General features: G+C 43.6%; 1 protein-coding gene across 2 annotated transcripts in view; it reads left to right on the top strand.

Moving 5' to 3' along the window:
* The window catches only part of slc4a11 (solute carrier family 4 member 11), a 132,589-nt gene that overhangs the window by 1,631 nt on the left and 103,316 nt on the right, over positions 1-27,642 (top strand). For both annotated transcript variants that reach the window (XM_052010517.1, XM_052010518.1), the window contains exon 2: positions 20,832-20,876. In XM_052010517.1, coding sequence (XP_051866477.1) covers positions 20,832-20,876 — 45 coding nt within the window. The remainder of the gene's footprint in view (positions 1-20,831; positions 20,877-27,642) is intronic.

Below are 27,642 nucleotides of genomic sequence, written 5' to 3'. Positions count from 1 at the left end.
AAAAAACATAGCTTAATAAAGTGATCACTGACAGGTGAAGTGAGGGGGATTGTGAAGGAATGAATGGACTCCAATGCGCCAAGAAATAGCAGGGTTGGGGTGAGTCATTTAGTTTTGGGAGTTTTATTTTACTGATAGTATAATGGATCAACAATCCACCTTGAAAGTGATAAAGTATAGGACCTGTGCCGCTGGAGTAGGCTTTATTCCAGACCAGCTAGAGTGAGTGTGTGATAGGTTGGTACAAGGTCGTTGTGGTCCATCAGTAGTTGTGTGGGCAGGGGTGGGAGTGAGTGGATGTGGTGGTTTTGGTAAGTGGAGTGTACACATGGAATGAATCCAAAATTCTCTGCAAGTTCCTTCAATGCTACAGTTTGTATCAGCAGAGCATTTTCTTACCTCCTCTCCTCTGATAGAGGTGTATAAAATTATGAGAAGCACAGATAGGGTAAATAGTCAGAATCTTTCTCCCATGGTAGAGGGATCATAACAAGAGGGCATAGGTTTAAGGAGATTGAATGGGGAAGTTTTTTTTTACACACTGGTTGATATCTGGAATTCATTGCTGGAGGTGGTGGAGTCAGATGTAATCACTACATCCTAACAGAGATTTAAATAGGCAAGACATAGAAGGCGGCAACATGCACAGTGCTGGAGGAACTCAACAGGTCAGGCAGCATCTGTGGAGGGAAATGGACAGTCGACGTTTTTGGTTCAGACCCTTCAAGAAGGTTATGGGCCTGATGCAGGCAAATGGGATTAATGTAGAAAGGCAAAAAGATCGGCATAGATGTGGTGGGTTGGAGGGTCTGTTCCTGTGGTGCACAACTCCTGAGTCTATGCAGCTTTTTAGAGCTAGTTTTGAGTTGTGGTGGTAGCACCTCTGTCTCCACCTGCTACTTCCAGAGAGGAGGGGGGATAAAAAGCTGAGGATTTACGGACTCAGTGAAAGTCCCTTTAAGATAGAGGGTGTGTGTGTGGGGCGTGCTTACGTCAATAGAAGATAAAGGACGTAATGACGTTGTTGAAGAAGTTAGAAGAAGGAGAGAGAGAGAGAAGGGAGAGAGACACCAGCCTGCTAGTTTTCTCTATCGATGGATGAGAAACAATAACTGTGTCTGCCACTGAAATCCATGTATGGAAGTTGGAAGTAATCCGGTGGAGTTCACTTTATTGCTGACCTGTAGAAGGAAACCTGTGTGTGTGGACGACCACGATTCGGATGCTTTTCGGGGTGAGGAAGTCACTACCGAGTAAACACTGAAGTGTCGCTGGGGTTCCATCGTGGAACATTTGGATTTCGTATTTACTCTCCCTATGTTCTCTACATCTATGTCTTATTTTCAGACAACGGTGGTTGTTGAAGAAGCCCTTGCTCATGTTTCACCTTATGGCTTGCAGAAGTGAACTTTAAGAACCATTCCGGAACTGGGAGTTTTGGGCTTTGCCACACACACACACGAAGAGTTTAGTTTTGGGGTTAACGTTCAAGGTTTAACATTTTTGAATTCTAACATACTAACATTTTTACTTTTATTTTACGTATTATCATAAGTAGTGATTAATAAAATAGTTTTTAACACTGAATCATGCTCAGTGTGGTTCTTTTGTTGCTGGTTCGTGACAGGATGAACTGAAGGTTGGTGATGGCACCACTGCAAGACAGGCAACCTGCAGCACGGTCTGTTGGGTTTGGGTTTGAGCAGCATTCAGTTGGGTGTGAAACGAGAGATTCTGGTCTAGGTGCATTTGTCTCAGGGTAGAAGCTTAGCATCTTCACTGAAGAAACCTCTTCTCTCATGGTTGTGAAACTTTGGAATTCTCCATGCTCAGTGGTTGCTTTGTCATTTGAGGACATTGAAATCCAAGACTGGCAGATTTTCGGAAGCTAGGCAGATTTTCTGAAACGTGGGCCAGGCGGGGAGGTGGAGTTAATGTCAAGGTCATGATCAGCAATAACCTTATTGAACAGCCTGGTGTGCTACTATTTCCTGCTTTCTCAGAAAGAAGATGGTTGAAAATTGGTTTCTTATTGTCACTTGTACTGAGGTACAGTGAAAAACTTGTCTTACATACCATCCATACAGATCAATTCATTACACAGTGCATTGAGGTAATACAAGGTAAAACAATAAAAGAATGCAGAAAAGTGTTACAGTTACAGAGTGCAGACTGATAATAAGGTGCAAGGCCATAATGATGTGAAGTCGAGAGTCCATCTTCTTGTACTAGGGGACCTTCAATGGTCTTATCAAAGTGGGATAGAAGCTGTCCTTGAGCCTAGTGGTATGTGCTTTCAGGATTTTGTATCTTCTACCTGATGGAGGGGGCGAAGAGAGAATGCCCGGTGTGGGTGGGGTCTTTGATTTGGTTGTAAAAATCTAGTATTTAGTAGAGCAGCACAGTAGTGTAGTGGTTAGCGTAACGCTATTACGGCGCCAGCAACCCGGGTTCAATTCTGGCCGCTGTCTGTTTGTATGTTCTCCCTGTGTCTGCGTGGGTTTCGTCCCACATTCCAAAGGCATATGGGTTAGGAAGTTGTGGGCATGCTATGTTGGCGCCGGAAGCGTGGCGACACTTGCGAGCTGCCCCAGAACACGTTACGCAAAAGATGCATTTCACTGTGTGTTTTGATGGATATGTGACTAATAAAGAAATCTTAACTCTGAATCTGTGGCTTCACCACCCTCTGACTGAAGAAATTCCTCTTCGTCTCAGTTCTGAAGGGACATCCCTTTGTTCTGAAGCTGTGCCCTTGGATCCTAGACTCTCCTAATGGAAACATTCTCTCCACGTCCGCTCTGTCCAGGCCTTTTCAGTAGGTTTCAATGAGATTCCCCTGAACTCCATTGAGTACAGGCCCAAAGCCATCAAATGCTCCTTGTATGTTAAACCTTTAGTTAAGCCTGGGTAATGACTACATCACCCTGTTTCAGTGATATTAGTTGAGGGATACAGTCAGACCAAGGAAATGCAGTGATTTCCCATGTAAGATTTTTTTTTGCATTCATGAGGGCAAAAGTATTGGCCTTTTCAGTGGTCATGGAGGATTGGATGGATTTGGACTTAGGATATAGAAGAGAACATTTTTAGGAGATTCAATGCTGGTAGTCATGTTACCTTGACCATTATTGATATACCAGGCACAAACAATGGAGCAATTTCTTAATTTTTCACTTGGATTCACTCTGCTACTGCTAACTTGGGGGTGAAAAGATAGATTTTTGCAGCTGATTGTTGCGTGTATGTTATTTTTGCATTCTGGTGATAGGTTAACTTTCTTGCAGTGAAATAGATTGCAGCACATTTGAGTTCAGTGCAGGATGATTAGATAACAACCAATAGTCCAGAGCCGATAAGGATTGTTTCCAGTGGAAGGTTCAACAGTGGCACAGAAGATGGCCCACTTCTGTCTATGGTGCCTCTTGGGAAAAGTGTTCAAAATTGGTCCCATGCTCTCTACTTGCTTTGGAGTAGTTACTGAATTTTTCTTTTAAAGTTGCCCTTGAGTCTGCTTCCCATTTCAAACTGCATTCCAAACTGACTTGTTGCATAAAAGTATTCCTAATTTTCTTCCTTGGATTCCTTTAACTTTGAGCTGTTGAAAAATTTGCAGATTGACATGAAAAGCAGAAAATCAATTATAGAATTCGTGTGAGAATCAGCATAAGCGTATTGGGCAGTGTGGCTTGCACCTTCTCTGCCCTGGTTCCACAGTGCTCAAGGGTTAGTAATTTTTCTGCTTCAAATAACAAACTGCTGGAGAAACTCAGTGGGTCCATTTGCGGAGGTAGAGGGATGGTCAATATTCTGGGTCAAGAACCTGCATTAGGACTGAGTGTAGAGGCAAGAGGGCCAGTGTATTGGTTTATTATTGTCACTTGTGCCGAGGTACAGTGGAAAACTTGTCTTGCATACTGTTTATGCAGGTCAATTCATTGCACAGTGCAGTTACATTGAGTTAGGACAGAGTGCATTGATGTAGTACAGGTAAAAACAATAACAGTACAAAGTGTCTCAGCTACAGAGAAAGTGTAGTGCAATAAGGTGCAAGGTCACAACAAGGTAGATCATGAGGTCATAGTCCACCTCATTGTATAAGGGAACCGTTCAATAGTCTTATCACAGTGCGGTAGAAGCTGTCCTTAAGTCTGGTGGTACGTGCCCTCAGGCTCCTGTATCCTCTACCTGATGGAAGAGGAGAGAAGAGAGAATGACCTGGGTGGGTGGGGTCTTTGGTAATGCTGGCTGCCTCACCAAGGCAGCGAGAGGTAAAGACAAGAGTCCAAGGAGGGGAGGCTGGTTTCCATGACGCACTGGGCTGTGTCCACAACTCTCTGCAGTTTCTTGCGGTCTTGAGCAGAACAGTTGCCGTAGCAAGCCATGATGCATCCAGATAGATGCTTAAATGGGCTGGCAGGCAATAGGTGGAACCAGGTGAGGAGGGGGATGATGGGGGAGGTGTGGCGTTGGGAGATGGCAGCTGGTGGGTGATAGGTAGAAACAGTTAAGGAGAGGGGAAATAAAGGGGAGCAGATGGGCCCAGGTGAGAGGAGTGTAGAAGGGGAGGTTAGTGGACACGAGGCTGCAGATGCTGGAATCTGATAAGTAAAGTGATAAGTGGAACTTGATGGTCAAGGGATGATGGGCAGGTGGGGAGGGGAATGAAACTGGGTAATGGTGGGGGGGGGTGGTTGGGGGAGAAAAAAGAGATGAGAGAACTTGAATGAATCAGCAGGAGGGAGAAAAGAACACACAGGGTGGGGGTTACCTGAAACTGGAAAATTCAACTTGAACCATTGGATTGTAGCCTACCCAGGCAGGATGTTGGCTGTTATACTTTTCTGCTTTCCTGTTACCCTGTCCTCCTCCCATTTAGTGGGTTATGTGTTTTTATATTGAGAGATAACAAGATCCTATCCACTCTGAATATTTTTTCTTTAAAGAAAAACCCTTCTATTTATGTGCAACTTTATTCTTCGTGAAGCACAAAGCATCAGAATGTCCTTTTAGATGTTTGAGGGAAATAGATTCTGATTAAAGTATGGAATGACTAAAAATTTGGGTAGTGATAGATTTTAACCTTGGTGGCACTTTTGTCTCTGAATCAGGTTGTGGATTCAAGCTCCATTCTGTACACTGAAGTGTCAGCCTCAGTTATGTATGTTGGAGGAGTACTGCAGTATTACAGATTTTGACACATTAAACTGAGAGCATATTGTCCCTTCCCAGGAGATCCCTGGCCAAGATCTGATCCTAAGCTGATATCACCAATGGATTATTTGATTACTATTCTCAAAACTCCTCATGTCACAGCCAATAAAGTACATGTGTCGTCACTATTACAATGTTCTTGACACAGCAGCCAATTTGGAGATGGAGAGTTCAAATCTTCCTTTTTCCTGCCAGCTTGGCAGAGAGGGAGCAGTGAGTTCTGACTTTTTTTAAATAGACTCTAACTTTGCTAAGTTCTGAGGTCACTTACTGTGTAAGCGTTATGCTGGACAACAGTGATACTGTGTTCAGAACCTGTTGGAGGTGGGCTTGCTATTTAGATGCGAGTCTGACAAAGACTTTTGTGACCTCTCGATTTCTTAAAGCCAAGGAAGTACTTTTGGCAAAGAGGTCACTGTTGTAATGTAGGAACCACTGCTGCCAATTTGTGCACAGCAAATTCCCAGAAACTAGCAGGGTTCCAATGACCAGATGAGCTGTTTTGATAAATTGGTTTATTACTGTCACATGTACTGAGGTACAATGGAAAAACTTGGTTTTGCATGCTATCCATACAGATCATTTCATTACAACAGTGCATTGAGGTAGTGCAAGGGAAAAGGATAACAATGCAGAATATAGTGTTAGAGTTACTGTCTGTCTGCACTGCACTTTTTCTGTAAGGTGAAAGGCCATAACGAGGCAGATTGTGAGGTCAAGAGGGGACTGTTCAATAGTCTTATAACAGTGGGGTAGAAGCTATTCTTGAGCCTGGTTGGTACGTGCTTTTAGGCTTTTGTATCTTCTGCCTGATGGGAAGGGGGGAGAAGAGAGAATGTCTGGGATGGGTGGGGTCTTTAATTATGCTGCTGCTTCACAGAGGCAGCGAAGTATAGACAGATTTCCTGGAGGGGAGGCTGGTGTTCATGATGTGCTGGGCTGTGTCCACAACTCGCTGCAGTTTTTTGCGGTCCTGGGCAGAGCAGTTGCCGTACCAAGCCGTGATACATCCAGATAGGATGCTTTCTATGGTGCATTGATAAAAATTGGTGAGGGTCAAAGGGGACATGCTGAATTTCTTTAGCCTCCTGAGGAAGTAGAGGCCCTACTGAGCTTTCTTGGCCATGGTGTCTACGTGGTTGGACCAGGACAGACAATTGGTGATGCTCCCTCCTTGGAACTTGGAACTCTCAACTCTGACCTCAGCACTGTTGATATAAACAGGAGCATGTGCGCCTCCCACCACCGCCCGCGCCGCCGCCCCCCCCCCCCCCAACCCTTCCTGAAGTCAATGACCAGCTCTTTTGTTTTGCTGACATTGAAGGAAAGGTTTTTTTCATGACACCATGTCACTAGGTTCTCTCTCCTTCCTGTACTCCAACTCATCATTACTTGAGATTGGGTCCACTATGGTGGTATCATCTGCAAACATGGAGTTAGAACAGATTTGGGATGGAGTTTGGTGATTATTGGCTGGGTCACAGGTGCAAACTGGTGCCAAGGGATCCTTTTATCAGACTGAGAGAGCAGATGGAGGCTCAGTTTAATGTCTCAGCCAAACGACAACACCTTCCAGCAATGTAGTGCCTCCTTGGCCTTCTGTCCTCAGACAAGGACTTTGCTCTTGTTTCTGGAGTAAAGCTCATCTGAGAGTGTTGGCAGCTGAAGCAGGTTTGCCACCTTGAAATCCCAGTTATATTGCTGTTTTTGCATCAAAGCTGCAATGTTTTTTTTATCTCTCTCCTCTTAATGTTTGTTTATACATCATTTGAAATGAATGGGGGCCTCTTAATTCTCAGCTTTTATTTTCCATTGCTCGTCAAATCTGTATCTTGGATTGAACTTGGAGAGCAGATGGTTGAATTTTAGCTTCTCTCAGTTCTGCCCTGTGAAACCAGCCAATGTGTATTTATGTTGGGTGTTGTGATTCATATGAAAACTGAGCGTACCTATTGCTGGTCAAACTTTGCTACACTTGAGTGTTTGCTGCAAGAATTGGATTGCAGGGTGCTTTTTTTTTATTTTAAAAAAAATCAATCCCAGGTTCTGCCCTAATTCTCCTTGCTCTACATAAAATTAACATTTAGCAATACAGTAGAACTTTTCCATTATTCAGAAATCCTAGTGGTTTGGCATCTGGTTGACTGGGTCCTGCTTCTTGCACCCCATTCCCACACTCAAACTCACCAGGTCTCATTTCTTGTTCTTGAACTCATGGGGTTCATTGAAAAATTTATTATATGGGTAATTCTGCTATAATGCAATAGTTACATTCCTAGGAAACCTCGTGTTGGAGCAGAATGTGCTTTCAAAGCACAGGTTTAAACAAGTTTTCCCTGTTGTGATTTTGCTATAACTAGTGTGGCCTCCGTAATGCAAATAAGTGTTGCCTAATCCATCGATTACATTATAACCAATTTGCGATATGGAAATGTGTTTTTATAGCAGAACTACCTTTACTACATTGTAAAATCATGAAAATGAGTTTGAATTATGTTGGGGCAGGAATAACATCCAATACTCTGGAAAATCTACTAGTCTAGCAACACCAAAGTTCCAAGCATGCTGGATTGACAGAGCTCTTCTGTAACTTGCTGCAATGTGTTGAGTGAGAGCAGAATACTCGACTACTCCTTTACATTGAGCCTGAAGAATTCCCACTTCTCTGCACCCTCCCCTTCTGGCTTGAGGTTATCTCCAGTGATGGTCTGGTTGTTGTTGCTGCCTCTTCTCTCACCCCCATAGTCCCCCCCACTTCAAATCTTGCCCACATACTACTTCAGCATTCTTTCCTATGTCTCTCTCAATAGAACAATTAGTCTCTGATGTCAGCCCTTAAGAGACTGTCTTGGCTGTAGCCAACTTTACAAAGACTTGATATGAGGGTTGTGTTTTGTCTGCTGCTTTGCTCTGGCAATAAAGCCCAGAGGTGCCAAAGTCATGTGGCCACTGGAACAATGGTTCCTACGCTGTGTAAAACACTATGCTGGAGGAACTCAGCAGGCCAGGACTGAAGAACGGTCCTGACCTGAAACATTGACTGCCTGCTTTTCTCCACAGATGCTGTCTGGCCTGCTGAGTTCCTCCAGCATCGTGTTTTTCATCTAGATTCCAGCATCTGTGGTCCTTTTTGTTTCTCTGGTTCCTGCGCTGTTGAGATGTCCAGTATTATTTTGTCTTCTCCTTTTGCCAAGGTAGAGAGGCATTGACCATGGGCTTGGCTGCACATGATACTGTAAGAACTAGGAGTGGGTCCCACTTGTTCCACCATTCAACAAGATCATGGTTGATCTTTTACCTTGGTGCTACTTTCTTGCTCTAACCACACCTCTTGATTCCTCTTTAATATTTAAAAATCTATCAAGTCCTTCCAGAAGTAGGGAGACAATTGATCTCTGGTGATGTAGCTCTATGGATAGAAAGGCCTCCCATGCCATCAAGGATGTTTTTTCAGTGAGCGACACAAGGACTGAATTATTATTGGAGAGGCTGTTAGAAGCAGCAAGCAATCTGCTGGAGGAACTCAGTGGGTTGAGCAGCATCTGTGTGTGGGGGGGGGGGGGGGGGGGGGTTTGGGGGAAGGAATTATTGATGTTTTAGGTCAAAACCCTGCATCTGGAATGTTGCTCCAGACTCTAGTATCTGCGGTCTCTTGTGTCACCTTTTGTTAGAAGCAGTTTGGATTCTTGATTTGCCAGCTGCCCCCTTTTTTCCCTCTGTTTTACCCTCAACCTGAAGTGTTGACTATTCCCTCTGCCTCCACAGATACTGTCAGACTTGCTGAGTTTCACCAGCAGTTTGTTTTTTGCTCTGGATTCCAGCATCTGCAGTCTCTTGTTGTCTCCTCTTGCCACTTGGTTTGGAGTAGTTCTCTGGGTATACCTCTCCCATTCTTGAATTACCTTTTTGGTAAGATCTTTTGAAGTGTGGCGTAGCTCATAGAGCTGCTGCTTCACGGCTCCTGACCTCCGGTGCTGTCTGTGTGGAGTTTGCACATTCTCCCTGTGACTGTATGGGTTTCCTCTCACTTTCCAAGGACTTGTGATAGATTAATTGGCCACTATAACTTGCCCCAAGGGTATAGGTGAGTGGTAGAATTTGGGGGTAGTTGATGGGAATGTGGGAACAATAAAATTGGTTGGGGAAGATTAGTGTAAAAATGGATATCTGATGGTTGACACAGACCTGGTGGGCTGAAGGGCCTAGTTCTGTGCTCAATCTCAATGACAACCTATAAACAACCCTGCTGTATCTCCTCTCCGTTGGAAAATCCCTAACAATTTCTAGACATCAACGATTGGCCTTGACAATATGGCTGTGACTGCCTTTGGAAAGTTGATACCTGTTTCAGCAGCTAGACTGAACACTTTTCAGGTTGTCTAGACCCCAAACTTGGGCATTCTTTCTGTGTTGCACATGCAACCCCTTTTATTTTGTTTCTACCTCTCTCTCTTGTTTTTAAGATGCTCCCTGGCATAAAATCAAAACAGCTGGATATTGAATTGAAATGTTGGTTACGCTTCTTTCTCCACAGTTGCTGCCTGACCTGCTGAGCATTTTGGTTTGTCATTGCTGCTCTAAAACCTGCCACTTCTCTGTCCTGAAATTGCCTTTTGTGGGCTAGTTACAATTTTGGTCTGTTTACACACCTCCCAGGTATCTTGGTATGGTTTGTCACCTGACAGGAATTGTCTGGTGACAAGTGTGGTCTGAGCATGGCAACCTGACCACAATTGAAATGAACTTGTCTCCTCCTATTCTGGTGTGTAGTTCAGGCTTTGACCACTGCCTACATCAGCTGCATGTGTTCTAAGCAGTCTCTGGCAATTTTAGCTGCTTCTGTACATTAAGTGTTTCTTGTTTTTGTTTTCATGTGTACTGTGCTTTTTAATGTTGCATTTAATTTCCCCACATGTATGCAAGCATTCAATACCGGTCCATTAATTGTTGTTGGGGCCCTAACTTCTGTTGCTTTGCAAGTCTGATTTCTGCTTGTAACTCGTACAAACTTGTGGTGGGCTATGTCGGCTGAAGTGGAGCTTGTTTTCCCCTTCCCTGTCCTTAGCTTTGAGATTTGTAAATGATGGTTAATGGGAATACTGAAAACAAATGAGTGCTTCTGGCTCCACCACTCCTTCAGAGAGTGAGGCCAGGATTATCTCCAGTCTCTTGGAACTCCTCTCATCCATTCTTCTACCAGATATCTACCTAGCTTATTGACCTCCACTGTTGGAAATTGGTGGTCCTCATCCATGCTCTTCAGATCCCTCTATCTTGAATAAATTGCCATCCTCTTTCCCCGATCAGTAATTGTTTCATCTATTTATTGAGTGAATTGATTCAAAGACCTGCAGAGTACTATCTGTGTTTAGCAAATTCTACTCCTACCTCATGACCTTCTGTTTTTTTTTACCTTGCATGGCTGTCCACAAAAAGCCTCCCCTCCATGGACTCTGTCTACACTTCTCGCTGCCTCAGTAAAGCGGCCAACATAATCAAAGACCCCACCCACCCCAGACATTCTCTCTTCTTCCCCTCTCCCATAAGGCAGAAGGTACAAAAGCCTGAAAGCACGTACCACCAGGGTCAAGGATAGGTTCTATCTCGCTGTAGTAAGACCATTGAATGGGACCCTAGTATGATGAGATGGATTCTTGACCTCACAATCTACCTTGTCGTGGCCTTGCACCTTATTGTCTACCTAGAACATAGGACACTACAGCACAGTACAGGACCTTCGGCCCACAATGTTGTGCTGACATTTCATCCTGATCTAAGATCTATCTAACCCTTCCCTCCCACATAGCCCTCCATTTTTCTATCATTCATGTAGCTATCTAAAAGTCTCTTAAATGTCCCTAATGTATCTGCCCCACAACCTTTGCAGGCAGTGCATTCCATGCACCCACCACTTTTTTTTTTAAAAAGAACTTACCCCTGACATCTGCCTTGTATCTTCCTCCAGTCACCTTAAAATTATGTCCTTTTGTGTTTGTGGGAAAAAGTCTCTGACTGTCCACTTGATCTATGCCTCTTATCTTATACACCTCTATCAAGTTACCTCTCATCCTCCTAATGCACTTTCTCTGTAACTGTGATGCTTTATGCTGCATTCTGTTACTGTTTTCCCTTCTACTACCTCAGTGCACCATTGTAATGAAATGATCTGTTTGGATGGCAAAGTTTTTCACTGTACCTCTGTGCATGTGACAATAATAAACCAACTTACTAATTTGTTTTCAGCTCCTGACCAGAGGAGAGAGTGTAGTAAATTCAGGAGTCAATGTGGACACAAACCCCTACAATGTGGGAATGGGCAATGCAGATCAAGGCACAACCATCCTTCAATTGTAAACTCCCTTGCTCCTCTTTAAAAACACTGCCAAGGATTAATTTGCGTACTTCTGATAGAACAGATCCTGATCTCCCAATCTACCTTGTTGCCCTTGCACTTTGTCTGCCTGGTCTGTACTTTCTCTGTAACTGTAACACTATATTCTGTTTTCCTTTTTACCACTCAATGTAACTATGTATGGCATTATCTGTCTGGATTGTTTGCAATGCTTTTCACTATCTTGGTACATGTGGCAATAATTGATGCCAATACAGATTGGGGCATTTCTTCATATAATAATAATAAAAAAAAATCCCTTAATAGTAACCTAGATTTTTTGTGCTGTTTTTGATTTGGGTGGGACTGCTACCCACTAAGCTCCAGTTGGAAGAGCTTGTTAACAGTAATTCTGGCTGTTCTCCACTGTTGGGGCACTTTTTTCAAATCATTAATTGCAATCTGTTTTGAAGGCATTTGGCTGCTTTCTAAAAAGGATGAAAGTGTGCTGGGAGAAAACTTGTTCCCGAGGTCAAATGGGAAGGTGAACTCATTCATTTTGTTTTTGAAAGTTTCCATGAAGCATTTGTATGATTGTGTGCTGGAAATATGACTTAAGTTTTGTTTGCTTGCTCATTGATGGCTCTGCCACTGTATGGCTGTGGGGTAGGGGATGACTGGTGGGGAAAGAATTGTTGATTTCTTGGCAATAGCAGCACTGGGGTGAACTCCTATGCAGTGTCAAGAAGTAATATTATTAATGATTTGGAAGAACCTTGCTGGTATGTGATCCTTTAAAAGGATATAAGCTAGCAATTAGAATCTGTACTGGTTGGGGGGAGTGGAAATTTTTGCTTTTTAATGGAAGGTACTTTCAATATTCGAACTGCTTTGTGTTGTGATCCCTATGGAAGTTGGAATTCCTATTTTTTTTTTTATTTTGTAACCTGTCTTTTTTCTTTTTTAATAATCAACACTGCAATGCAGGTAATTGGGAAGCGACCGACTTTTTTTAAACTGTTTTCCCTATCTACTGCATATTTCAGACTTGTACTATAATCCTTGCTTAAATTTTCCTGGAGTTAAAATACCAGCCCAAGAAAGTCTTGTTTCTAAATTAGAAGTTAACTCGACAAAGCAGAAAGGTGTTTCCTCCGCTGAGGAGGAGGTGTATTGAAGTACTTCCAGGGTAATGGTTTGGTGCTTTCCATTTGAGATTTCCCTGCCATCTATCTGTTCAAGTTTGACTGTGAACATGGTCCTTTTTGGTTAAACATTTAACTGCCCTATCCAGATTTCATGTCCATATGTCAGTGATAATAAATTTTTTTTGATGTAGTGATTAGTGACTTTGTCCACGGCAATGTAAGAAGTTGAGGAAGAAAAATGTGCACATCAATGTCCCATTATAAGAATGGAAATGGGTCAGTCTGCTCTTCATCTCCTTTGCCATCCAATGAGATTATGGCTGGTTCTGGAATCTTGGTTGAGGGGTAGATATTCTCTGGGACACTGGAGAGAATTCACCTTCCCTTTCAGAAAGTAGTGGGATTATCTTGCATTTGCCCAAGTGGGAAGATGATTTAACTTGTGTTAAAAGTGGTACTGCTGGGCCATTTAATGGCATTGGGAACTTCTGTAGACTCTTTGGGGGGGGGGGTGTGGAATGTAATGCTTTGTGTAATAGGGAACAGTGAAATAGTTTTGTAGCACTGCAGTAGAGAACTGGGAGATGATCTTGTGGCAGAGAGGGACTCTGGGGTTGGTACCAGGAAGAAAAAGTTTGGAACTGATTTAAACTGATCCAAACCATGAACTATAGCAAACTCGTGCCTGGTTACCAGCCTAATAACATCCCATAAACTCTAGGATGGAAGCTTGCCATTATACATGGAAGGTAAAGATGTAACTGTAGATGGCTCATGTAGCACACGTGCTAAAGCTTGGCACTGCAAAAGGCTTGCCTCTCTCTATGTATACACAGTGCATGTGGGGTAGAGATGGTGGGGGGGGGAATAGTAGGCACAAAATAGTACAAGTATAATGGAAACTTTGGACTGGGGAGCATTTGTTCCAGAATGAGTGAGTGACTCCCCTGTTGATGTCTGCTTGTAATAAAGTTTGTTCTGAAGGTAAACCCTGGACTTGGTGTGAGTTCTTTCCGTCTACACCTAGAGTATGACCTGAGCCCATGATTCAGAAGAGGTGACTGAGCCTTCCCATTTCCCAGTGTGGCTTTGCCTTTTGCAAGCTTATTTCAATATTATCCGTGTGCTGATTTTGGAGCATGACACTTCATGTCTGCCTCCTTTATAGCTAGCATGTCAACAGGCACTCTCCACTTGCATAAACAACAATGTTGACAATAACAGGTTGAATTAATGTCCCAAGGTGTTTGGCTGGAAGGGGAGGAGAAAAGAATTGAAATAGACTGAGTCAAGGCAGATAAGATTACGAGTGGTGATCAAAACATTGCTCGAGACAATGGCCTGGCTCATGACACTTGTTTTGAACTAGTATTTGGAGAGTTTTGAATTGGAAATTGGTGGATTAAGAGTCTGTAATTGTTGTTCTGATTATCACTTTTACCTTGGCTCAAGTGAATTGTTGACTGTGATTTAGGAAGATGTGAGTGGAGAATCTGAACGCTTTATTTTGAGATGGTGACATCATCATTATTTGCTCTGAATTAGCAGAGGGAGAGAACATGGGAAACTTGAATCGAGTCTTGAGCAGGAGATGCGTTATGCAAACTGGATTTTGGCAGTGATACATTAAGGAGTTAATGTTCATCGCCACTTTTAGATTGAAGTAACTTTTGATCTTTGGAAAGATTTTTGCCTTATTCTTCAGACTGCATTGTGGTTGGTCTCTGGAATAAATGATATCAAGTCTTTGTCTTTATTCTGTAAATTATCTATTTTTAGTTACTAAAATTGCACATTGTTTAAAGTTCTTCTAGCTATGTACATGTACTTGCATTGTTCATCTTTTGGATGAGATATTGAGATGTCATTGGCACTCTTTCAAAGAGCAAGAAGCTTTTTCCCTAGAGCGTTGGCCAAGAACTTCAGTCAGCCAACAGTACTAAAGATAGACTTTCTGATTGTTTGTTATTTTAGTGTAGCAAACAGGACTTTGCTCCATGCAAATTGGTTGTTCTGTTTCCTATCTTGTAGCATGTTTCTTTGACTGCAAAATGCCCTGAGAGGTCCTGAAGTTGTGTGGAAAGACTAGAGAACTTTGGGGATTAATATTCTTGGACAAGAGTTCTTGGGGTTGAGATTCTTGGACAAATGAGGTTTTCAGGGAGTGGAAAGTAACTTGTGGGAGTAAATTGTTTCAGTGATCAAAGGCTCAGTAACCAGAGAATGCAGACTTGGAAAAAATTTTGGGTAAAGAAGCAAAAGGGTCTTGCACTGCCAGTTGTGTAGAATGCATAGTCTAAAAGGATGGCAGGAGTAAACGTAATGGTAACTCTGAGGGAGATTAGTGCATACTTGTGAAGGGGGTGGGAAGAAAAGCTTTTTTTTGCAAGAAAAGCACTGGGCAGTATGACTAATTTGGATACTTTTTCAAAGAGCAGGTACAGGTGCAATGGGCCAAATTGTTTCCTTTGTGCTCTGACTTTTTGGAATCGGGTGGGATTTTTGTTTTGGTTGAATCATTGATCTCGTGATAGTTTTTGAACTCTTGTCTCTAGCTCAACAGTAGAATGTCTTGGAGTTCTGTAGCTCACTTTAGCATTTGGCAACCGTCTCCCTACCCTGAAGGTGGTTTACGGAGCCACAAATCAGATAAAAAGGGGATGTTGAGCCACACCAGGCTAATCCAAGTTTTTTTTAATCAAAATAGTTGGCTGGGGATGGGACCCTTAGCAGGAGGGAGGCAAATGAGAGGCTGGAAAGTGATACAGAAGTTGGTGAGAGCAAGTTGAATAGACAAAATGGGCAGAACCACAGCAGGGAGCGAGGAAAGCCTATTGTATTTAACTACATTTATTTCGACGTGAGAGGTCTGATGGGTAAGGTGGATGAACTCTGGGCATGGACAGCTACGTTAGACTGGGATATTATCGCCATTACAGAAACCTAGCTGAGGGAGGGACAGAACTGGCAGCTAAATGACCCAGGGTACGGGTGCTTTGGGTGAGATAGAGGAGGGGGAGTTGCATTTTTTTTATTAAGGAGAATGATAGAAAAATATGGGGCTATGTGGCGGGGAAGGGTTGGATAGATCTTAGAGCAGGATAAAATGTTGGCCCAACATCGTGGGCCAAAGGGCCTGTACTGTGCTGTAGTGTTCTATATTATGGCAGCAGTCAAAGATGAAATTACTGAAGGATCATCCAGTGAGGCTTTATGGGTGGAGCTTAAAAATAAGAAAGGGACCTCCGGCAAATGGGAGGCTTTTAAAGGTGAGAGAACTCAATGTCTGCATATTCCTGTTAGAGTGAAGGGCAAGGCTGGGAAGTAGGGAACTCTGGCTGACAAGAAATATTGAGGCCCTGGCCAGGACAAATGAGGCATGGGTCAGATACATGCAACTGGGATCAAGTGAATCTCTCATGGAGTGTACTTGAAGGAAATCAGAAGGACAAAAAGGGGGCATGAGATAGCTTTGGTGGAGCAGATTGAGGAGAATCCAAAGAGACTTTATAAATGTATTAAGGGGGGAAAAGGAGTAACTAGAGAGGGACTAGCTCCCCTCAAAGACCAAAGGAGACATCTTTGTGTGGAGCCACAGAAGATGAGTGAGGTCCTTAAAGAATATAAAGACTTTGGAACTAGGAAAGGTAAATGGGGAGATCTTGGGGACAGTCCATATTACAGTAGAGGAGGTGCTGGATGTCTTAAAAGGTATGAAGGTAGACAAATCTCCAGGGCCTGATCAGGTATATCCAAGAAAACTGGGAGGCTAGAGAAGAAATTGTGGGAGCCTTGGCTGAGATATTTGCATCATTGTTAGCCATGGGTGAGGTACTGGAAGACTGGAGGGTCACGAACGATGTGACTTTATTTAAGGAGGGCTGCAAAGAAAAACCTGGGAGCTATAGACCAGTAAGACTAACATCTGTGGTAGGTAAGTTACTGGAGAGGATTTTGAAGGATGAGATTAGTTGATTAGGGATAGTCAGTACGGCTTTGTGTATGGGAGATCATGTCTCATAAACGATTGAGCTTTTTTGATGTGACCAAGAAAGTTGAGGGCAGGGCAGTAGATGTAGTCTATATGGACTTCAGTAAGGCCTTTGCTAAGGTGCCACATGGTAGGCTGCTCTATAAGATCACATGGAATCCAGAGAGAGCTGGCTAATTGGATACACAATTGGCTTGATGGTAGGAAGCGGAGGGTGATGGTGGAAGGTTGTTTCTCAGACTGGAGGCCTGTGACTAGGGTGGAAGGTTGTTTCTCAGACTGGAGGCCTGTGACTAGTTGTGTGTGTAGGGCCGGTGCAGGGCCCATTGTTGTTTGTCATCTATATCAACTATTTGGATGAGAATGTATAGGGCATGGATAGTAAGTTTGCAGATGACACTAAAATAGATGATATTATCGATAGTGAAGAAGGTTATCAAAAATCATGGATCTTGCTCAGCTGGGTAAGTGGGCTGAGGAATGACAAATGGAGTTTTAATTCAGACAAGTGAGAGGTGTTGCATTTTGGAAAGTTAAATCAAGATAGGGCTTTAGGCCATAAGACAAGGCAGAATTAGGCTGTTTGGCCCATCAAGTCTGCTCTGCCATTCGTTCGTGGCTGATTTTTATTTTTCCCCCTCAACCCCCTTCTCCTGCCTTCTCCCTGTAACCTTTGACGCCCTTACTAATCAAGAACCTATCAACCTCCACTTTAAATATACCCAATGACTTAGCCTCCACAGCTGTCTGTGGCAATAAATTCCACAGATTCACCACCCTCTGGCTAAAGAAATTCCTCCTCAACCCTGTTCTAAAGGGACATCCTTCTTTTCTGAGGCTGTGCCCTCTCCCACAATAAATTCACAGCTTTCACAGTGAATAGGAGGACCTTGGAGTGTCGTAGATTATAGGAACCTTGGCGTTTGGGTACATAGTTCCCCGAAAGTGGTGTCACAGCTAGACAGGGTTGTGAAGAAGGCTTTTGGCGCACTGATTTTCACTGAGTATCGAAGTTGGGAGGCCATGGTGCAGATGTGTAAAATGCTGGTGAGGCCACACTTGGAGCATTGTGTTCAGTTTTGGTCGCCCTGCTATAGGAAAGATGTTATTGAACTGGAAAGAGTGCAGAAAAGATGTACAGGGATGTTGCTAGAACTTGAGGCCCTGAGTTGTAGGGACCGGTTGGAAATTTTTCCTTGGAGCATTGGTGACTGAGAGGTGATCTTAGAGGTGTATAAAATCATGAGGGGCATAAATAAGGTCAGTGCACTTGGTCTTTTTCCCAGGGTTGGGAATCGTGAACTAGAGTACATGGGTTTAAGGTGAGAGGAGAAAGATTTAATTGGAACTTGAGGGGCAACTTTCTGTTATGTACATGGAGTGAGCTGCCACAGGAAGTGGCAAGTACAATGACAACTTTTAAAAGACAGTTGGACACGTATATGGTAAGGAAAGGCTTAGAATGTTGTGGGAATAGCTTGGATGGGCATCTTGCTCAACATGGACCAATTGGGCTGAGGGACCCATTCCTGTGCTGTATGACTCTATAGTTGTTTATGCAGTGGCACTTGGAGAGTAGTAAAGAGGATTATATCCCCATGGAGGGGGATTCCAGAATGGGGACCTCTCTGGTTGTCAGTGATAGGACGAAGGGGTAGGGAAACAGGAGGAGAGGCTTGGATTTGCACACTAATTTGTGGCCTTGTAGTACTATGTAGGCAATGGAATGCAAGTTACTGTGGTAACATAGAAGGCGTGGCAGCCTGTTTGCAACAAAGTAAGCTCCCACAAGCAATAATGATGAGATCCATCTATTTGTGCTAATTAGTTTTGTCAACAGGGGTAACACTTGTGTCAAATGCCAACAGATGAAGCCTTGGCTTAATGTCTCATGTGTAGCAGGAAGGATTGCTAAACTTTTTGTGCTCGTCTCTCAAGTGTTTGGATAACAGATGCCAATATGGTTAAGAGCTCTGTCTTATTTCTCTGTAGAGTTAATACACACCAGTAATAAGTTGTAATTATTGGTACTAAACCAGGTATTGGACAATACTAAAGTGATGGAGGAGTCACTAGAAATGGTGACAACCATGTCACAATGGGTATGGAAATGTACAAGAATAGTGAGTCGGCTGGGTATCGGGGGTGTTGCAGATGGAGAGGGTGAAGGCCATTGCCGCCACCTCATGACTCTCCAAAATCAAGAGATCTTTCCATTGGTGGATACGAGGCAAAGCTTGCATGTTGGCCCTAGCCTGGGCCACCTCTAGCAGTAGGCAGACACAAAAGATGGTCCACCTTGCTGCACTGGTAGGTCTGGAGTATTGTAGCATGGGGCCCATTTCACCATCTGTTCTCAACTGTTCAACCTTGGGTAATGATGTGGTTTAGAGCCTTCATTTCATCTCCCCTCTCTGCAGGGTGCTCCTTGGGTGCCTGAATGTCCATGGTGACTTCACCATCAAGGTCCAGGTGTCTTAAGGGCAGTCTGGTGCAGCAATGGCAAGCTATGGTGTTGTGAGGAAGCTCCTTTGTGACCTTGTGTGCTTTATTTTCTGAAGCCCAAGACCGCAAGAAATTGCAGAGAGTTATGGACACAGCTCTGTTGGTCACAGAAACCAACCTCCCCTCCGTGGACTCTGTCTACACTTCTTGCTGCTTCAGAAAAGCAGCCAGCATAATTAAAGACCCCACTGACCCCAGACATACTCTCTTCTTACACCCCCCACCATCTCCCCCCCCCCCCCCGCCCAAAAATCAGGCAGGAGATACAAAAGCACACACCATCGGGTTCAAGGACTGCTTCTATCCCACTGCTATAAGATCATTAAAAGGGAGCTCTTGTACATTAAAGATGAAATCTTGGCCTCCATCTCCCTTGTCATATTATTAACTACCTGCACTGCACTTTCTATGTAACTGTAACATTATTTTGCATTCTGTTATTGCTTTTCCCTTGTTTTACCTCAATGTACTTAAGAGTTGTACAGCAAGGAAACAACAGGCCCTTTGGCCCAACTGGTCCATGCCAACCAAGATGCCCCATTCACGCTAGTTCCATTTACCAGTATTTGGCTCATAACCTTCCAATCCATGTATCTGTCCAACTGTCTTTTAAAAGGTTGTTATTGTACCTGCCTCAGCCACTCCCTCTGGCAGCTCATTCCACATAGATAACACCATTTGTGTGAAAACAAATAAAAAGCTTCCCCTCAAGTTCCTATTAAATCGTTCCTCTCTCACCTTAAACCTATGCCCTCTAGTTCTTGATTTCCCCACCCCTGGGGAAAAAGACCATGTGCATTCACCCTATCTTCCCCTCATGATTTTATACATTTCTGTAAGATCACCTTTCAATTTCCTACACTGAGGAATAAACTCCTAGCTTGTCCAACCTCTCCCTAAAACTCAGTCCCTCAAGTCCTGGCAACATCCTTGTAAATCTTTTCTGCTTTCCAACTTAATAACATCTTTCCTATGATAGGGAGACCAAAATTGAACACACAACTCCGAGTGCAGCCTCACCTGCGTCCTGTACCACCTGCATCATAACCTCCCAACTTTTATACTCTAAGCCCTGACTGAAGGCCAGTGTGCCAAACGCCACCTTCACCATCCTGTTTACCTGTGACTCTGCTTTCAGTGAAGCATGTACTGGTACTCCGAGGTCTCTCTGTTCTACAACACTGTCGAAGGCGCTGCTTTGCTTTTCACTGTGACAATCCTACCTGGATTTGACTTTATAAAATGTAACACCTCGCACATCCGAATTAAACTCCATTCAGCCTACTTAGCTGATCAAGATACCTCTAATTTTTGATGACCACCTTCATTGTCCACTGTACCACCTATTTTGGTGTTACGTTTTGAAATGATGGCTGTATCTTTGTACATGTGACAATCGTAAATGAATTCCAATATAGGCCCTTAGTTAATTGTGAGAACTTTAATATTGGCAGTGTTCTGAGAGCAAGTGGACAGTGTAGGATGATGAGCAGAATGGTGCAGAAGAAGATGAATGGTGTTTTTTGGATGGGATGCAAATTGTGGGGAATGGGAGAATGATCAAGAGCTTGAAAATAAAACTACGGCAGCCAGCTTTATTATGTGTGACTTCTAATTTGTGTCAACTATCTTTTTAATCCAGATACGTCAGCACCAACTGTGAACGGGTACTACCTGCAGGAGAGCGGTGAGTAGACTCCAGTTTCTTTTCCCCCATTTACAAATGTAGGCACATTGGTCGTGAGCTATCGCTTGAGGCCGTTGCAGCACTCTTGTTGTAGGGGCGCTGTGCTGTTGGAGAAGGAGTTCAAGGATTTGGACCCAGCACCATTGAAGGAATGGAAATGTATTCTCCAGTTGGGGTGGTGGGTGACGTGGAAGGGAGCGGATGGATGGTGTTATTAAGTGTCTGCTGCCCTGTCCTTGGTGGCAGAAGTTGTGGGTTTAGGATGTGCAGTTCAACGTGAATCGTGCAGATGGTACATACACTGCAGCCACTGCACTAGATGTTTAGTGTGGCTTGATGGAGGTGCTAAAGGAGCAGGGTGCTATCTGTCGAAAATAGTGTTAAACAGCTTGAATATCATTGGAGCTGCACTAATTCGGGCAAATGGTGATTTTTCTTTTTCCGGCATGCACCAGACTTGCATCTTGCAGATGGTGGAAAGGCTTTGGGATGTTGGGAGATGGATCTATTGCCCCAAGATGTCCAGTCTCCTGACCTGTGCTTGTAGCTACAATCTTCTTGTGGCTGGTCCAATTGAGTTTTTGGTCAATGGTAACTATCGGCACATGCAATTTGAGTTGTTAAAAGAGATGTTTGAGTTGGGACTGCTTTTAGTTGCATTGGGATTGCACTGCAGTTAAACAATTCTTTGTTTCTGAGAGGCATGTATCCATGGTAGAAGGTCTCCAAGCCCAGCCTCTGTGACCTAAACTTGTGAAGATGAAGGAATGAATGATTTTTTTTCAACTGATTGCCCATTAGGTTAGGGGGCAGATGGGGGAGAAATAAGTGATGGTATGGATACTGTATCCACGATGGCCAGTGATGGATGAAAATTGCTTCAGAACTGGGATAGGGGAGAAACAAAGACGGATATCTTGGTTCAGCCACAATTCTGATGAATGGCAGAACTGGCTCGAAGGCTCCGATAACCTACTTCAGTTCATGTTTCTTGTGTTCTTCTGGAAAAATTCATGATTTATTAGCATGCCAAGGCTATGTGAGGCATCTCTTTTATTTCTTTAAAAAGAACTATAGAATTTGCCAAACCTCTGTTCACCACCTGCCGCAGGGGTATATTTTTGGAGGTCCAAGGCAGCAGAGTTTGGGAATGCCTCTGACAATGAGACACGTGTCACCCAGACTTGGAAATACTTGTTTCTAGAGCAGGTTTAAGCTAGTGGATTTCCATCACCACCTGCAGTGATTTTGTTTTTGTGGGAGGGAAAGGGGCATAAATGCTTGCTGGTGGCATCCAGAAATCATGAATGAGATGAAATGTTTTTTAAAAATATTATTCAAACAAAAACTTATTCCAAAACATGGCACTATCATATCATTTTAGAAGTGTTTGATGAAAGTTAGTGGTTGGTTTAAGCATGGCAAGATTCCTCAAACAGTAATAGGAAACTGATCAGTTCATAGGATTAACACAGGCAAAGGGTTCACTTCTGCTCTTAGCATTGTGCCCAGTTGAATATAACATGTTGTCTCCTCTGTCTCACCTACACAATGGTGCAGCACACCACTAAATAGTTAAGTTTTAAATCCTAGAATGGAACCCAAATCGCATTCTGGCTCGGGCATTTTTTTTTATATAGCACCTTTCTGAGCGAGGCCAACAGTGAAGATAAGATTTAAGATATCTTTAGTCACATGTACATTGAAACACAGTGAAATACATCTTTGCATAGGATGTTCTGGGGGCAGCTGCGAGTGTTGCCGCGCTTCCGGCGCCAACATAGCATGCCCACGACTTCCTAACCTGTACGTCTTTGGAATGTGGGAGGAAACCCACAGCCGCGGGGAGAACATACAAACTCCTTACAGCCAGTGGCCGGAATTGAACCCGAGTCGCTGGTGCTGTAAAGCGTTATGCTAACCGCTACACTACCGTGCCTTGTCTCATCATTACCAACAAGTGAATTTTGAATTGGCATTCCTCAAATGTCTTCTCATATGTTGTTTTCTGCTCTTGAGTGTGTGTAACTCTCTTATCTTGGGATGGAAATGGTGGCAGTAAAGTATCGGCCACTTCTTGTTATCCTGTGGACATCAAATTAATCCTGAATTGTAGGACCAGAGTTGCACTTCAGTTAGATTTGGAAAGGTTCCCTACCTGATTGTTTGTTTGACTTGGTAGAGTTCCTGTCCAAAGTATGTGGATCAAATAATGGAGTCTTTATTTCCGTTGCTATATCATTAATTTCACTCAGTATTACCACGTCTTATTGGGTTTTTAAACTCTCAAGCACTGAGTTGCTAGGCCACTGTAACCCTGCACTTACACAGAAGTATATCCTTGTCAGATTACATTGTGCATGTTTTCTTGAGCAATGTGTTGACTGACTTGCTTTCAAGTGTCATACTGAAAATCTGACCACTCACCTCAAAGCCATCACCTTCTGACTCGACCTGCCTACTCCAGGATTTGAACACCACCTTTTGCTTTGGTACAGTGTCACACAGATTGTGCCCAAGTAGTCTCTGGTGTTGACCAAGGCAAACATGGAGAGTTCTCCTGTGACGCATGGTAGTGTATAAATGGAAATTTTTTTCCCTTAATTGCCTATTGAATCTCCAATCAGCTCAAGCATTTCTGTAAATATATGTAATGATCTTTACAAATCTTAATAAAATTTCCTCTTTAATTCATCTAAACTTTTTAAACATGGTTTTCAAAGTGGGAGAACCATTGAATAATTTGTCAACGTGCTCTTGCTCTGAATATGGAGCCTTTATTGAAAATCCTCAAATTATTTTGTACATTCTCTTTCCTTTGTGTGCTGTTGTGCATTCTGGAGCATGTGGCTTTAGTTTTTCTGTTGACAGACTTGACTCAAGTTTATGTTAAAGGGATTTATTTCACATTGGTGTGAAGGGAGAGGAAGAGAATACTTCACACTCATTCTCTTGAGGTCTTGATCTAACAGGGGGAATATTCAACTTTTCCCTATGGCACCCCCCTATTTTTCTTAAGGAATAAGTTGGTATACGAATTACAAATCCTTCATAATGGGTTTGACCCTTCTCCCAACTATCTTATCTTTACCTGATGTGAACAGTGGGGAGATTAGTCTGTGCTTGAATGGATTTGGAGTGAATGACCAGCCTGTCTTAAACTTCATTGTTACTGAGAAAAGATGTACAAGTTAGCACTGTGATATCAGGGCTGTGGAGCATAACAAATGGGAGCAGAAGTAGGCTGTACAGCCCCAGAACTTGCCATTCACTAGGATCATGACTGATCCATGACCACAATCCTGCTTGACTTCCATACTACTTGGCCTCCTACTGACCTCTGATTCCTGGCGCAGAGAATTCCAAATGGGCCAAGTAAAGTGAGAAAAGTCAAAGGAGAAGATAGGTATTTATTTATTAGTCACATGTACATTGAAACACAGTGAAATACATGTTTGCGTAGAGTGTTCTGGGGGCAGCCCGCAAGTGTCGCCACTCATCCAGCGCCAACATGGCATGCCCACAGCTCCTAACCTGTACGTCTTTGGAATGTGGGAGGAAACCGGAGCACCCGGAGGAAACCCACGCAGACATGGGGAGACCGTACAAACTCCTTAGGCAGCAATGGGAATTGAACCCAGGTTGCTAGCGCTGTATCTTGTTTTTAGCCCCTCTTCCCCTGCCTGGTTCCATCCATCCATAACACACAGTTCATCCAAGGGCTATCTCCTTTCTTTCTGCCACCGCCACCCCCCCCCCCCCCCCCCCCCCCCCCCCCCCCAAAATCTGGTACTTGTTCTTGGCTCCATCTGTCATTCACCTCTCCCCTAATGGTTCCCATTATCACCACCTTATCAGATTCCAGCACTGGTAGCCCTATTTGTTCCTGGTTACCTCCCTCCAATAGCTGTCTCCACCTTGTTCCATCTGCCACTAATTATTTGTTTTGGCTGCCTCCATCTATCATTTACCTGCCACTGCCTCCCAACTCCATCCCTCCTCACCCACCTGGTGCAACCTGCCCATCGTCTTGCACCCCTCCTCAGTCCACCAGTCACCTCTGGCTCTTGTCTCACCACTCCCCTTCTCTTTATACTGGCTATTTCCCCTCTCCGCTCTGTCCTGATGCAGGGTTTCGACCTGAAATATCGACAGTTCCTTTCCTCCCACAGATGTTGCTTGACCCGCTGAGTTCCTCTAGCAGATTGTTGCTGGAGAATGCCAAGGATTTTCAACCCTCTGAATAAAATTCTCCTGACCTTGGCAATGTGCCTGGGCCAAGGAAGCTGCAGTTATTCCATTCAAAGCAGAAACAGGGCAGGTTTGGATGGAAGCATTCAGAACTCTGATTTTGATAAACTTTCCGGTGTGAGAAATCTTGATCATGTTTGTCATGGAGTCATACAGCACACAAACAGGCCATTCAGCCCTTCGTGTCCATGCTGACCATTGCACTTGTCTATACTGATCCCATTTACCTGTATTTGGTCCACTTGTCTTAGACTTGTCTATGCCGACCAAGATGTCCATCTAAGCTAGTCTCATTTGCCTGTGTTTGGCCCATATCCCTCTTAAACCTTTCTTATCAATTTACCTGTCCAAATATCTTTTAAATGTTGTATTGTACCTGCCTCAACCACTTCCTCTGCCAGCTTGTTTGATTATATGTACTGCCCTCTGTGAAGAAGTTGCACCTCTGGTCCCTTTTATTTAAATCTTTCTCCTCTCATGTTAAACCTATGCCCTCTAGTTTTTGATTTCCTTTCCCTGGGTGGAAAAGAAACTGTGTGCATTCACTCTATCTATGCCCCTCATGATGTTATACACTTATAAGGTCACCCCTCGATCTCCTTCTCTCCAAGAAATAAAATCCTACCCTGCCCAACCTCTCTCTAATTCCGGACCTCAAGTCCTGGCAACATTCTCATGAATCTTTGTACTCCTTCCAGCTTAGTGATGTCCTTCCTATAACAGGGTGACCAAAACTGTACACGGTACTCCAGGTGTGGTCTTCTGTGCCACGGTGATTCAAGTGTTTGTCTTGAACCCTCTAGCATGTTGAGGGTACCTGCTTCCACTATCTCCTATCACCAGGGCAAGAAATTATTTTTGGCATATGCAAAATTGTGAATCCACTGCTTTAAAGGCTTGTGCAAGTAGATTAACCAGTAACTTTCAAAGGAACATGGATAAGTAACGAAAGGGCAAGCATTTGATGGGCTGTGTGACTTGGAGCTGGTACAGAGGCAAAATGGCCTGCTACTGTGCTTAAGGTTCCATGAGCCAACCGGTATAGAACATTTTCACCCATGGATCTTTTGTTCTGTAAATAACTCCCTGAAACCTTGAGCAGTTTGCCAGCTACACTCTCCACTGCTGTACAAGTGAAATTACCTTTTGCAGATTTGGCATTGTGAGCTCACTGAACTTAAGTCTGGATCCAAAATGTGGAGATCTTTTCTAGCAGTGGGGCCAGAATAAGCCTAGCTCAGTGGCTGAGAAAACTTCAGCTCCCAACCGGCTTTAATACTCTTTTTTTTTCTTCTGTCCCTAATATCTTAAATTGATTCAAACTTCGATTATGCAATTAATATTTAAATCAGAAATGGTAGATTCACTAATACCTGGAGTACTGTGTACAGTTTTGGTCACCCTGTTTATAGGCATGACATCATTAAGCTGGAAGGAGTACAAAGAAGTTGTGTGAACTTATTTACGATGTAGGTGATTCTGACTATGTTGGCATTTCTTGCTCATTCCTAACTGCCCTTGTAGGTAGTGGTGAGATACCACTTTTGAACTGCTTCAGTCCTTTTGGTGAAGGTACTTCCACAATGTTACTGGGGAGGGAGTTCCAGGATTTTCACCCAGAAATGAAGGGCTGATGTATTTTCACACCAGGGTGGGATATGACTCGGAAAGGAAGCTGTTGGTGCTCCCTATGCCTGCTGCACCTTGATAAATCTAGTCTTGTAGAAGATAAAATTTTTTTGACTACTTCCCATAAACTGAAGCTCCAATTAAACTATAGAACCAGAAGGTAACTGGGACCTCTTTGGAAAAAGATAATTCTATGGAATCCAGTAACTGTTTCCATAGTCTCATCATTTCACTTACCAACCCCCACCATCCCACCACCACCCCTGCACCCCCCCCCCCAAAAAAAATCAGAGTAGGAGGCATTATTAGCATTTTGGAATGGATAAAAGCTCGTCAGTGACATCTAGTGTCAGCGCTCCAATCTTGCTGTCACAGACAAGAGGTTTCCCTCCCTGGACTTATAATCAGCTGGAGCCTCGGACCAAGGTGGTCTTCAGTCTTACAGCACTTTTCAGAAAGAGAGTTTTGATGTTCCTGGCCACCATCTCCCCTTGAACTTAATTTTTAAAAAAAGTTTAATTGGTCCTTCATCCCTTGGCTGTTTGTGAAATTATTCTGGCTGGGGAAGTCTTTCCTTCTGTTTGCAATAACTGAGACAGAACAAGCTCAGAATAAAAATCTATTTCAAATGGACAGAACTTTCCATATGTAGGGTCGTCGGTGGTTCGCATAACGCTATTACAGCGCCAGTGACCCAGGTTCAATTCCGGCCACTGTCTGCAAGGAGTTTGTACATTCTCCCCCTGTCTGTGTGGGTTTCCTTTGGGTGCTCTGGTTTCCTCCCACATTCCAAAGACATACGGGTTAGGAAGTTAGGTTGGTGCCGGAAGCGCGGCGACACTTGTGGGCTGCCCCAGAACACTCTGCAAAAGATACATTTCACTGT

The sequence above is a fragment of the Pristis pectinata genome, chromosome 2 (genome assembly GCF_009764475.1).
Source record: "Pristis pectinata isolate sPriPec2 chromosome 2, sPriPec2.1.pri, whole genome shotgun sequence".
NCBI classification, from domain to species: domain Eukaryota; kingdom Metazoa; phylum Chordata; class Chondrichthyes; order Rhinopristiformes; family Pristidae; genus Pristis; species Pristis pectinata.
This window is presented reverse-complemented; position numbering and strand designations above follow the sequence as displayed.